This window comes from Rhinolophus hipposideros (assembly GCF_964194185.1).
Source record: "Rhinolophus hipposideros genome assembly, chromosome: 24".
Taxonomy (NCBI): domain Eukaryota; kingdom Metazoa; phylum Chordata; class Mammalia; order Chiroptera; family Rhinolophidae; genus Rhinolophus; species Rhinolophus hipposideros.
The window spans coordinates 28,204,996-28,218,132 of record NC_138070.1 but is presented as its reverse complement, the minus strand read 5'-3'; the positions used below and the strand labels follow the sequence as shown (position 1 = coordinate 28,218,132).

At 48.5% G+C, this 13,137-nt stretch overlaps 1 protein-coding gene across 1 annotated transcript in view; it reads right to left on the bottom strand.

The window, feature by feature from the left end:
- Positions 1-1,547: 1,547 nt before the first annotated feature.
- KCNJ5 (potassium inwardly rectifying channel subfamily J member 5) overlaps positions 1,548-13,137 on the bottom strand; it is a 32,228-nt gene continuing 20,638 nt past the window's right edge. The window contains exons 2-3 of the mRNA XM_081037990.1: positions 11,356-12,304; positions 1,548-7,904 (exon numbers count right to left, since the gene is read on the bottom strand). Of these exons, the coding sequence (XP_080894116.1) occupies positions 7,582-7,904; positions 11,356-12,292 (1,260 nt within the window). The 5' untranslated portion in view covers positions 12,293-12,304 and the 3' untranslated portion in view covers positions 1,548-7,581. The remainder of the gene's footprint in view (positions 7,905-11,355; positions 12,305-13,137) is intronic.

The window sequence follows — 13,137 nt, the reverse complement described above, 5'->3', positions numbered from 1 at the left end:
CACACACTCTCAGTGTAGAATCGCATAGTGTCACCCCTCTGATAAAACCCTTCCCACTGCTTCCCAGTGTACTTGGGACAAAGTCCACACTCACAGCCATAACTCCCAGTCAGGCAGTGCCTGAGCTCTTGTGCTTCCCCCTGATGCCAGTGCTGCAGCCTCTCGGGCCTTTTCTTTCCCCTTCTTCCACCTGAGGACATTTTTGTTGTTGTTGTTGTTAAATTTTATTGGGGGAATATTGTGGAACAGTGTGTTTCTCCAGGGACCATCAGCTCCAATCTAGTTGTGGAGGACGCAGCTCAGCTCCAAGTCCAGTCGCTGTTTTCAATCTTTAGTTGCAGGGGCGCAGCCCACCATCCCATGTGGGAATTGAACCGGCAACCTTGTTGAGAGCTCCTGCTCTAACCAACTCAGCCATCCAGCTGCCCCTCCGGTAGCTCAGCGGCAACTCGTTGTCTTCAATCTGGTTCTGGAGGGCGCAACTCACTGGCCCATATCAGAATCAAACCGGTAACCCTGTTGTTCAGAGCTTGCGCTCTAACCAACTGAGCCATCTGGGTGCCCCCACCTGGGGACTCTTAAATACACGCTGTTCCCTCAGCCTAGAATCAATCCCTCCCACCACTTTGCCTGATCAGTTCATCCCTCCTCATATTTTATGTCTCAGCTCAGTGGCACTTCCTCGGGGAGGCAGTCCCTACGTCCTTCCTCAGGTATACCTGTGATGTTCTTGACCTCAGTACCCTGTTTGTTTCCTTCACAGCCCTTATTGCAAACTCTAATCTTCTCATTTTTTGGTGTTCTTTTTCCATCTCTCTCCCCACTCCCCAACAGACAGCAAATTCCTTGGAGGCAGGGATCATACCTGCCTTGATTGCATCAGAATCCATGGCACCCATTCCTGCTTCTGGCACATAGAAGGTGCTCAATAAGTATCTGTCGAATGAAAGAATGTGTAGGGAAATGGAGACACTGAAAAGTCAGAGACCTTTTGGACATTGTGTGGAGCTGGTCCCATGATTTCTGACATGAGATGGCTGTTGGAACTCCTAACTTAGGTCTACTGGGCCTGGTGGGAATGGTCAGGATGGATGGCTACTGGACTAGTGGCCAGGTTCTCAGCTACTGTGGTTTCACTGGGATTCTGGGAGACAAGTAAAGAGAAACAGTTCCCCCCAAAGGATTCTCTCCTTTTTCATGAAAAGACCATGAGGACCTCTGAAGATGGGGCATGCCCATTGGGCGGAATTCTAATCTGGTGCTTAATCCAAAGAAGAAGGAGGTGAGGGCTCTACCAACACAGTTCCTGAGTGGGAATGACAGGGATGTAAACAGCCATGTTTCTCTCCATCAGGGTGCAGTCCGGGTTCAGCAAACACGCTTCCCCTCTTTCCCATCTGCTCCATGGACCAGACCCAGCTGGACTGTGAGAGGAACAGATGGTGGGTGAATTCCTGAATGACCATGCTGATAACTTCTTCAGGTTCAGAGAGAAAATGGTTACCACTGTAAAGGTTCCAATCACACAGGGCTGACTGCCGACTCTTCTATGAACATGTTTATTTAAGAGTCAATTTGGAATGTGACAGTGACAGTCGTGCGTGCACATAAAGGGATTCTAAATGTATCACCTGCTTTCTTATTACCCGCAGCCTCACCCCACTAAGCCCTAGATTTCTTCACTTTAGTCTTTTGTAGAAGGATACAGCTCAAAGTGTATGCTAATGTATCCAAATTCTCATTAATTCCTCCTCTGTGATTTAGGATTTTTGCCTCAATTAAAGGAGGCAAGATTAATTTAGTAGCAGCTTTGAGTGAAAGTAAATGGTCTGTTAGAGGAAAAAGTCAGCAACATTTCTGTTTCTGAAACTTCCTAGACATTTATTTGCCATGAAGAAGTCAAAATACTTTATAGCTGGCATCTAACAGGCTCTGTAGGGACATCCAGGGTGTGTCTCTCATACTGGTGTTCTGACTGGCACAAACAAAGTCTGGACCTTTTAGGTCAGGGTGGGTTTGCTGAGGTTAATGTTCAAATTTTTGTTTTTTGTTAGAAAGGTGTGTATTGTTCTCCTTTCCCAAATTGCAATCCAGGCTTGACTGGCAAATGTGTCCACTGAGGGGCCCACTTCTTGCACTCTGACTGCACGTCTCCCTTCTGATATTAAACAGTATTTGTAGTGCCATCTGCAGCCAATAGGCTTCCCCTCAGACAAACAGACAACTGCTCCCAGACCCTCCTGGCCTTTGCGTATGTTTATACTTTACATTACCACCACAAAGGCAACTTGGAGGCTCTGCACCTGCTTTGGCCTAGGTCACAGGCACTAACTACATATGCCTTGTTACAGACTGAATGTGCCCTCTCCAAATGCATGTGTTGAAACCCTAAGCCCTGATGTGATAGTATTAGGAGGTGGGGCTTTCGTGAAGTGATTCGGTCATGAGGGTGGAGCCCTCATGAAGGGGATTAGTGCCCTTATAAAAGAGACCCCAGAGAGCTCCCTCATCCCGTCCACCATGTGAGGACACAGTGAGAAGATGGCTGTCTATGAACCAGGAAGCAGGCCTTCACCAGACACCATAGCTGCTGGTACCTTGATCTTGGACTTCCCAGCCTCCAGAACTATGAGAAATAAATGTTTGTTGCTTAAGCAGCTGGATATTTTTGTAATAGCGGCCGGAATGGATTAAGACATACCTGGTTACCATGGGTGGGCCACTGAACCAGACATGGGAAACCTCCCACACGCATCATTGCTTTGCTGCCTTTCACAACTTAAAATAGTGCTGCTTTTTCTAAATCAAAGCCTTGGTGAGCTGTTTTATCCTTTTGGAGTGGTTTAAGTGAAAGACCTTCAGTTTGTAAATCTGAGCTGTTCAAGTCCCATTGGGTCAGCTAGAGCAGAAGAGACACCAATCTGAAATCCTCTACTACTAATGACATTTTCAACAGAGACTTTTGGCCTTCACTTGCAAAACGCTGAAGTCTTTGGCCAATATTAAACATCACAGCTTCCTCTGGCCCTTCTGCATTGTTCGGTAACATCGATCATTTTGCCAGTTCATGCCATGAACGCTGACTGCCAGTCCAGGGGCTCCCTAAAGTGGTTATTTTTAGTTACTTATTACTTAGGTAATGTAGATTCTGAATCTTTAGCATTAGAGAATATGTGGAAATTATTTTGGGAGAGGGAACAAAGGAACTAACATGAGAGTCACACTGCTTATGTTCTCTGCATTTCTTGTACCCATGCCCACACTTTGCCCATGGAGGCTGTGCCCTGACTCCTGGTCCAGCTCTCCCCATCCAGTTTCCTCCTCCTCACCTTTGCCCACGCTCTCACAGCAACACTAGTATTGATGTTGCTACTGTGTTTTTAGACTCATGAAAACAACACAGACAGGCTTGCTTAAACTGGCTGTAAATTTCAATGGGAAGACAATGGCCATCTATTTAAGATGAGAAAGAACAGTAAGATCAAATCCACTTTATTGGATGAATGTTTGGCAGTACAGTGATGTTCTTTTTAATAAGAAGACTGACAAATCCTACACAGGGAGAAAGATTTGACATGATAGTTTAAGGAGATGGTAGTGAAAACCAACCCAAGCTGAACAACGGGCTTCTTCCTGAAAGCAATAATTCCCCATCTAATCTCTCTTCATAGCTCATTAATTCTCTAGGAATTAAAGAAAGGTGTTTCCCAATTATGCTGTCACAAGAAACCTGCTAGTGGATGGAATCTAAAGCCCTCTGGCACATCACAGCATGGCATGGCACGGCACACAAACTGGCCGTCTGAAGAAGTGCGGGGTCCTTATGTTTGCTGCCCAAGCTCACCAAGATGCCCCAGAAGTGGGTGTTAGGAAGGATGACGGCTCATCTGTGTTTGCTTGGGGGGTACTTGGCACCTATCATCTATGGCTTTGAGCAAACTAATTAACCTCTCTGAACCCCAGTTGAATCATTGGTAACAAGGGGTTTCTAAGAGCTTCTCTGCAGGGTTTTGAGAATTATATGCAATCACGTAGGTGAAGTGCCAAATCTACCACTGGGCACAGAGTAGATGCTTAGTAAATGGTGTACGTGCAGAGATGTATTCAGGGCATATTCTTAGCAGACAACAGGCCAACTGTTTTTGTGTTTAGCAACTTCAATACAAAAAGTTCAAGTTTCTATGGCTCCAACTCAAAAGAGACACATGGTTGAGGCCTGCTGGAAGGCAGGGCATAGGATAACTAATGTGAAAGAAGGTGCTCCTTTGTTACAGATCACAAGCAGGGAGGTTCTCCCAGACACACAAGGGATCTTTCTCCTCCACCAAGGTCAACTGCTCAAGCCATCATCTCAAAGCAGCAGATGGAAATGCCAGGAACTGGGTCTGACTGCACAGCGAGTGTAGCGTCTGAATCATGGACTACGCCCATTCTACCTGGCCTGAGAACAGGGTCCTTTGGGCAATGATGTCAACATCTGTCAGATGTCAAATTGATGGGGAGAGGAGAACTAGTGGGAACTTACCTTCTTCTGAGTTCCTGGGGCCTTTTCCTTACCGGGGAAGTTTGTTCTTAGAAAGGAAGGACATAAAAGCTAAGGCAGGAAGTTAGCTCCCAATGCTTTTAGCATCTGATCAGGGAATAATGCTTTGGGATTTTGGAGATGTTGAGGCCTGTGGGAATTACCAATGACTCCACCTTACTACGTGGCTGAACAATGTGCGGCCCACCAGAAGTGATGTGTGGGCTTTGAGCTATGCAACTCAGTGCTATGACCCACAGTGGCTTGTGTGCAGGCACAATGTTTGTAAAGTGACCCACTGAAGCTCTGGACCTCATCAGACTTTACAATGAGTAAGTCCATGTTTATACAAGCACTTCTAGAAAACGATTCGAAGAACATTTCAAGCTTTAGTTGGATCAACTGGTCACGAAGAAGGATTTCCTAGAGATATGAATGGCAGTCATCTTGCATCTGCGTTTCCATGAGAGAAAGCAGCTAATATGAACACTTAGATAAGTATGTGACTAATCCCAGTATACGTGGGCTCTGGCCTATCAGGGAGCCTTAGAAGAGAACTACTTTGATCTCTTCCTCTTTTGTAGCTTCTGTAGTTGGCCAAGAGATGTGATTCGGATTCATGGAGGCACCGCAGAGTTAGAGAAAGGGAGAGGGGCTTGCTTGGTGAGTTGCGGTATGTTTAGAATCATAAACAGAGGCAGTTGTGAAACAGGCCCCAGGCCCTAGTCCAGCTACAAGACTACTTTCATCTGTGGTTTCCCTGTCCTTGCTTAGTTGCCTGAGGGCTGCAGCTTGCAGGCACTAATCAGTATGATTAAGCCAAGTTTTAGATTCAGCTGAGCGCAAGGAAGTAGTCCTGTTGTGTAAGCCTTGGATCTGGCCAGCTTGGGGTGAGACTGGAGCAGTTCAGCTGTGGCTCTTCTCACCCCAAGGCATCCAGTCTCAGTAATGGACTCCCTGCCTTAGATTCCTGATTGCATACTGGGGTGCTATAGGCTGTCTGCTTCCTGTACCCTAGGGCAGGATTCCAGCCCATTCCCCATTCCCTCCAAGACCTTCTTCACCACAGAAGGATGCCTGGAACCTCAACTCAGCACTGTGCCCCTGGAGAAAACCCCTGCTTGCTCACTGCTTCCCTGTGCCCACCTCTCAAGATCCAGCCACGTGCCCAAGCACAGGGATTCCCTGCTCTGAGGGTGGCAGTCCACGAGTGACGGGGCCCCATCTCAGGCTGCCTGCCTTCTCTTCTCATCTGTCACAGAATCTAGAAGACCAGCCTGGGGGGACCTGGGCCTGAGGTCCACACACATTCCCCTTTGCTGTACCCTAACTTTCTGCCTCACTGTGGCTTTGCTCTTACTCCTGGGGAAGGTGCGTCACAGTTGGGGCAGGAAAATGCTTCCATTTTCAAAGGCCAATTGAGATCTATGAAAATTGTGGGTGAGGCTTCCATAATTCTGTGACTGGGGAACAGAATTCTCTCTCCAGGTCTAAGTCAGTTAATCTGAAGCCTCTCTGTCTCAACCTGTACCAGACAGGCTCCATCCATCAACATGAGAACATGCACTATCCATCTGTCCATCTGTCCGTCCTCTTTCTATGCTATCTATCCTGGAAATGAAAAACCCTCTGAAGCTGTCAGTTTTAAGGCTCTTCTCTGCTCTTTTCTCTCTTAACATTCACCCCATCCTGATTCTCCCACTGATTCCCCTCACCCCATGTTTGCCAGTTGGGAGGAGGCGGTGCTCCCCTTCCCCTTCCTGGGCACCATTCCTGCTCTCCCCGCCCAGCTGCCTTCTTAGACCTGTACCTGCCAAAGGGGCTTCTTGGCACCAGCTGAGAATTTGTCCAGCCTGAGCTTGAAGGTGAAGCTGCCTCTGGAGTCAACCCTCCTAATTTGCGTCACCTCCCCTAATTCTCCAGATAACAAAGATGTGCTGAGCCCTGAAGTCAGACACCTCAGCAACAACAGGTGCCCATGCTTATTTTAAAATTGCTGTTGCTTGCCTTTCTCCCTGTTTCTCTTCCCTCTCCACAGTCCCTGTTTCAGCACTGACTGGCTCATCTTGCCCTCTGAAACTCAGTTTGCGTTCTACCTGGATTCCCCACAGTCTCCCTGAGACTGTGTAAGACACCACAGTGAAGGTTAGAAGTGCTTTGAGATTCTTGGGTCAAAAGTACAAAAAAGAACCAGCTTCTGGGGTTCTGCCTGTGGTGGAAGGTAGAGACTACAGTGTGACTTAGGGGTGGCCAGGAAGTGGCTGAGGCAACTATCCACGTGCGCAGAGGTGCTCTGTGGTCCAGGCTGCCTTCTAAGAGTTACTTGAAGGAGATCAATTATCCAGTAGGTTACACTTGACATGTAGAACACAGCAGAGGAAACACACACACACTTCCCAGATACTGACAGAGATCATCAGAGATCATCAGAGATCATCCAGGGCCTGTACACAGCAGCTCTCAAAAAGTCACTGGTCTCAGATTTGAAAGGGAGTGCCTGCGTGACTTGGATCGGCCATTACCCACGAAGTCTGTGAGCTCACTCTAGGAAGGGGTTTGGAGCTTCCAGGAGGGCAGAATCTCCCCTCCCTAAATCCGTGATGAGCCTTAGGGTGGTTGTAATGAGAGGAAGGGGTGACAGCTCTCTCTAGGTGTCAACCTCCAGGGGGGACCTGCCAGTTGGTTTGTGAGGCGTAAGGAGGGAGGTGATCCTTAAGTCTTAGGGTCAGATGTCAGAGGTATGTGTGAGGACAAAGGCCACCCTGTAATTTTCAGTGGGGAAACCCATCCAGACCAGGCCCTTAGCCCACGCCCACAGAGGCTGGAAGAGAAGAGGCAGAATTGCTGTGGCGGCCCAGGCAACAGGCCACCTGTTTGGAGAGGCCCTGAGATGGGAGATTCCAGGACTGGATATACTGTTCCCCCCCCCCCCACAGACCCTGATGGGTTCTGGGCACCCCAAACGCCACACTCAGCTAATTCAGCCCCTTCACCCCTGGCTCTACAGTGTCTGAGTTCATAGAAGTCAGGGAAGGGAGGTTGTGAGGAGACTGCAGCCCTTACACAGAACCCCTGGATTCCCGGGACCCACTGAGCCCTTCAGGCTCGTCCTCTCCATTCTGTTCAGCCTCTGCATCCAGCTCTGCTTTAGCGCAGCTTCCCGGCAGGGGGGGACTGGGGAGGTACTGGAAGAGTCGGCCTTCCCGCTTCACTTCTGCCAGCTCCTTGGCACAGCAGCTGGGTGTGTTGGTCTCGTAGGTGTCATGGAAGGTGTTGTAGTCCACCTCATAGAAGCCTTTTTCTAAGGTGAGGACTGGTGTGAACCGGTGGCCCCAGAGCACTTCAGTATCCATGTAGGAGCTCCGTGCTTGGCAAGTCATGCCTGGGGCAACAGAGGGTACATGTATTAGGACTGACCACAGCCATCCATCCATCCATCCATCCATCATCCAATCATTCATCTATCTATCCATCTCTCCATATATCATCCATCCATCCATCCACCCATCTGATTATTTAGGCATTTGCTGAACATCTGCTTTGTGCTAGCATGATGGAGATATAAAGCTAATTAAGAAACAGTCCTTGCCCTGAAGGAGCTCAAGGTGTGATGAAGGAAGAAAATTAGAAATGCAAGATTCTGGCATAGGTTCCTAGAGACTGGAGTGGATAATTCTGGAATAGCTGGACCTAGGGACATGGTTCCTGAAAACAGCATTAAGATCTGGAAGATCAAAACAAGAAAGGAGGTAGGAAAATGATTTGAACAAAGATAAATTCAGAGAGTGAATTCAGAGAAGCCTACAGGCATTCCAAACACATGGGGATTGATTTGGGTAGACACATATGGACAGAAGCTTCTCTGTCTCTCTCTCTCTCTCTCTCTCTCTCTCTCTCTCTCTCTCTCTCTCTCTCTGTCTCTCTCTCTTACACACAGACACACACACAGACACTCACAAACACACACAGACACATACACACAGAGACACACACACTCACACACACAGACTCACACACAGAGCTTGGCTCCTTGATTTGAGCATGCTCCAATGCCTCCTTTCCCTGTCCACTCAGCCCTGACATGCCTGTGTTATTTTTAGGTGTTACTTTCTCTCCAGAGAGGGAGGGCAGCTTTGTTTGTGGAGAAGGGAGCCTCTGTGCTTAGGGTCACAGGAAAGCAGCTTTCTGATGTTAATCTTCTGGCCAAGGAAGGTATGAGCAAGTGCTCTTTGGGAACTGAAGAAGAAGCTCACTCCAGCTTTGGCCTTTCTCTGGTGGGGGTGTCATACAAACAAGTCCAGGTTGAAGGCTGCTTCCTATCCCTTTGTGCTCTGTGCTGGGCAACCCCAATGCACCCCACACACTGTGGGCTCATAGCTTGCTCTCTGCTCTGGGGGTGGGGATGCAGGGCTGTCTGGGTCAGGTGTGGCCATTCAGTCCTTGCCCCTCATTGCCCAAAGCCCGGTCTCAGCAGAGTTGTGGAGGCTCAAGCCTCTGACCAGCCGAGATGCAGGAATGTCAGATATCTACACTTTCAGGGCTTCACTAAGAGCTGGACAGTACCTCTGTGGGAGCCTTTGGGCAAAGCCTCTGGAGCTCTCCCTGCTCTTCTTCCGTCCCTGCTCCTGGCATGTGGCAGGAGGCAAACATATAGCTAGAAACCCTACCTGTGCCCCTTGTAGTCATCTTCCAATGCATTTGTGAAGGACAGAAGCCCCTCTAGGTGCCAGGCACTGTGCTTTAGAATATGTTACTCCATTTAATCATTCAATTCCCCCAATGATCCTGTGAGATCATTATCCTCATTTTCCTACAAGTTAAGCAACTTGCCCCAACTCACATAGGCAAGTTATGGCAGAGCTGTACAGTCAAACCCTGGCCTAAAATCACAGCCGATGCTGGCCTCTATAATGTAGCAATCAAACCATTGAGATCATTGAAATCACAACAAATGTGTGTGGGTGGTCTCCTTCCCTTGTGTCTTTGGTCTCCCTGCAGTCCCAAGGACAGCAGCAAAGGTAACCCAGGTCATGGGAGGGGAGGTCAACCAGATGGGGAAGGTCAACTGCAGGCCACTGACTTTGAAGGAGACCAGATGAAGGAAGCCAACTGGGCAGTCTCAGTACTCACTCTCTCCGCTTCAGGTAGCAGTGAGGGTAGCCAGGGGAATGGTAATGAATGGCTTTCCTATTTGTCCCCATGTGTCTGACCTGACCCCTCCTTTTTGGCCTTGGCATTGAGCTCCTCCCCCAGAAACTCAGCCTGTGGTCTGAACCTGAGCCTAGCACCAAGGGCGGTATGACCTGTGAGCGCCTGGCCAGGCTGGAGGAAGCTTCTAGCATCCCGACTGTCCTTGTCCCCAGGGACTCCTGTGGCTGCCACCATATGCTGCCTGTACAGGCTCTAGCCCAGCAGATGGCTAAGCAGCCCAACTGTACTAGCCCCTGGAGTCTATTTGCCACTCCCCTAGCCAGGTCCTACTGGCCCTGCATGGGAAGGTCTGTGGCTGCCCTTGTCTAACTCTCCCACCCAGCAACCAGCTTATGAAAGTTGAAGAAGGCTTGTTTGGCCACCTTTGTGGCAGGCTCCTAGTATTTATGGGTCAGTGTGGTGTGGTAGACAAAGCTCTAGGTTTGTAAGTGAAAGACTTGTGTCTGGCCACCTCCTATCTACATGAAGCTGCCCCATGCAGCTCTCACATCTGTAAAGTAAGACTGAAGCCAGCCCTGAGGTGTAGTTGCAAGAATTAGAAAAATACATATCATTCCAAGCCCGAGTGAGTTTTCTACAAATGCTTAGCCTACTCAGTGAAAAAAAGAGAAAGGGAGCAAGAGGAAGGGACTAAGAAGCAGGGTGCAGGGTTTGCTGAGGGCCCTTCTCTCCAGGAGGTCCAGCGAGTGGTGTGGGTGGGCATTTGGGCTTCTCAGGTTGGGCACTCTTTGGAGGCCCACACAGAGCTCTGCCATGAGTGAGGAATGGTGGAAAGTCTTGGTTGCCAGCTGCTTGTGAGAATTGGTAGCTGAGCAGGGAGGTGCCAGGCTGGCCACAGAGAGGTCATGCCTTGGGCATAATTGAACTTGGATGCACTGTTTTCTGCATGCCCAGTGATCACTGAGCCAGCCTTCCATCGGGGAGCTGGGGGGCAGGCTGCTCTGGAGAGTGGCAGCAAGAAGAGCTGCTCCCACAGGTCTAGGGCATAGGTCTCTTCAAAAAGAGCTTTCTGTGACACTGGGAACCCTTAAGTTTGGGAAATTCTGCTCACTGTTCACCCTCATGAAGCTATTCACAACATGTAAGACACCGTAAGCCAAACCATTAAGAAACCAGGTCACCTTTGTTTAATCCCATGTTTCCCAAAGTTATTTGATTGCACATCTCTTTTGGGGTAAACACTTACCTGCTCCAGGATGGGAAGGGGCAGGCGATGTAGCCTGTTGGAAACAAGAGCTGGCTTTCGGGTCCCCCTTCCTCGATGTGCATCTTGACTCTACAACCTAGTAGCACTTCTCTTGGACAAACAAATTGCCTGTCTGTGTCTCTGTTTCTTAATCTGTGATGTAAGGAACTCTATCTCAGAGGGCATGGGAGGACATCAAACGAGATATATGTTTAAAGTTTAGAACCCTGCCTGGAAGTTGGGAAAGTTCAGTGAACCTTGTTACGTGCTGTTATTACTCCATCTTGAGTAACAATACTCCTTAGATCACGACTTAGGGGTTGGGCTCGTTGACAGTGCCATCTCAGGATTCTCAGGCATGAACTTTCATCCTCTGGAATCCCAGTAACCTAAGCTACTGTGTGTGGTAAGGCCCAAGGAGGATGAAGTGTCTTACCTGTTGCCTCCACCATCCCTTCTAGAATGACCACAATTTCAAACTCCTCCTGATCCAGCTGGGCGCGAGACATCTCCCAGAAAGGGCTCTTCTCATTGATCTCGTGGGAGATGATGAGTGGTGACACTAAGAAGAGACGGTCATCCCCTGTGTCAAAGCCCACATTAATGTCAGTCTGGTTCAGGGGGATGAATTCCCCTTCTTTGGTCTGCCGGGATTTGATGAGCTTGGCACGGATGGAGGCCTCCACGATGTGGGAGTTGCGAAGGTCACCCACTCGGAACATGAGGCAGAGCTTCTCATCCCGCATGGAGATGACCGCGTTGTTGGAAAACATGAGAGTCTCCGCTCTCTTCTTTGGCTGACTGATCTTGACAAACATGCACCCCACCATGAAGGCATTGACGATGGAGCCGAGGATGGCCTGGACCAAGAGAAGTATGATCCCCTCTGGACACTTCTCTGTGATCACCCTAAAGCCGTACCCAATGGTGGTTTCAGTCTCAATGGAGAACAGGAAGGCAGACACAAAGCCACTGAGGTTTTCAACACAAGGAATCCACTCTTGGTCACCAACATGGTCCAAATCACCCCGAATATAAGCAATGAGCCACCAGATGAAACCAAAGAACAGCCAGGTGATGGTGTAGACCATGGTGAAGACCAGCAGGTTGAAGCGCCACTTGAGATCCACCAGTGTGGTGAAGAGGTCACTCAGGTATCGGTAGGTTTCTTGGACGTTGCCATGGTGGACGTTGCACTTGCCGCTCTTCTCCATGTAGCGCTGACGGGGCTTCTTGCCTTCCGCCAGCAGGCGGGTGCGGTCTGTGGCAATGGGGATGTAATCTCGAGCCTGTTTGGGAATCTTCATAGGGTCCCAGGGGGTGACTCCAATCTCCATATCCTGGTTCATAGCATTCCTAGAATCGCCAGCCATAGCTGGGATATGCTGAGTTCAAAAAGACATCATCAGTGAAGTGGACTGCTCTGATTCCCAGAAACACCAGACTTTGACGTCACTCCCACCTCTGTGTGCTCAAAGGCCTCACATCTAGTATACAGCAGACAAGAGTGTGGAGTTCTCAGGGGCAGGGACTATGTTTTCTTCTATTATTGGCTTGTATCCCTGGTGACTAGCATAGGGTCTAGCATATAATAAAAGCTCTAGAGTTGTTGAATGAATAAATGAACAGTTTCTAAGTGCAAAGTATACACTAAGTGTTAAAGGACTTCAAGAAATCTGAGAGCAATTTTAAAAAATAACAATTGCAGCAATTTATTAAATGCCTACTGTGAGCCACTGGTATGCAGCACAACAACAACCCATCAGGTAGAGCTCGCAATCTCCATCATATAAATACTATATTGTTTGCTTATGCATTGTGCTAGTTTCTAATAATCTCTTTCCCTCCATGAGAATGTAAGGGCCCCAAAGGCACACTTTTGATCTGTTTTGCTCCCTAAGCTATTCCTAACACCCAGATCGTAGCCCGGCACATTCTATGTACTCAAAAAATACTTAGTGAATACATGGGTAAATAAATAAGAAAACATCCCAAAGAGGTCAAGTGACACCTGGGCTACCAAACAAGTAAGTGGCAGAGCTGACATTTGAATTATTGCTTGTTGAGCCCAAATCCTGTGCTCTTTCCTTTATATCCCCTTTTTCCACCATTAAAAATTTTGTTTTCAGTAATTCCCTGCCCTCTAAAAAATTGCGGTGGGCATGATATTAACACTCCAAGATTTTCAAAAGACTATAAACTTATACATGAAATCTAA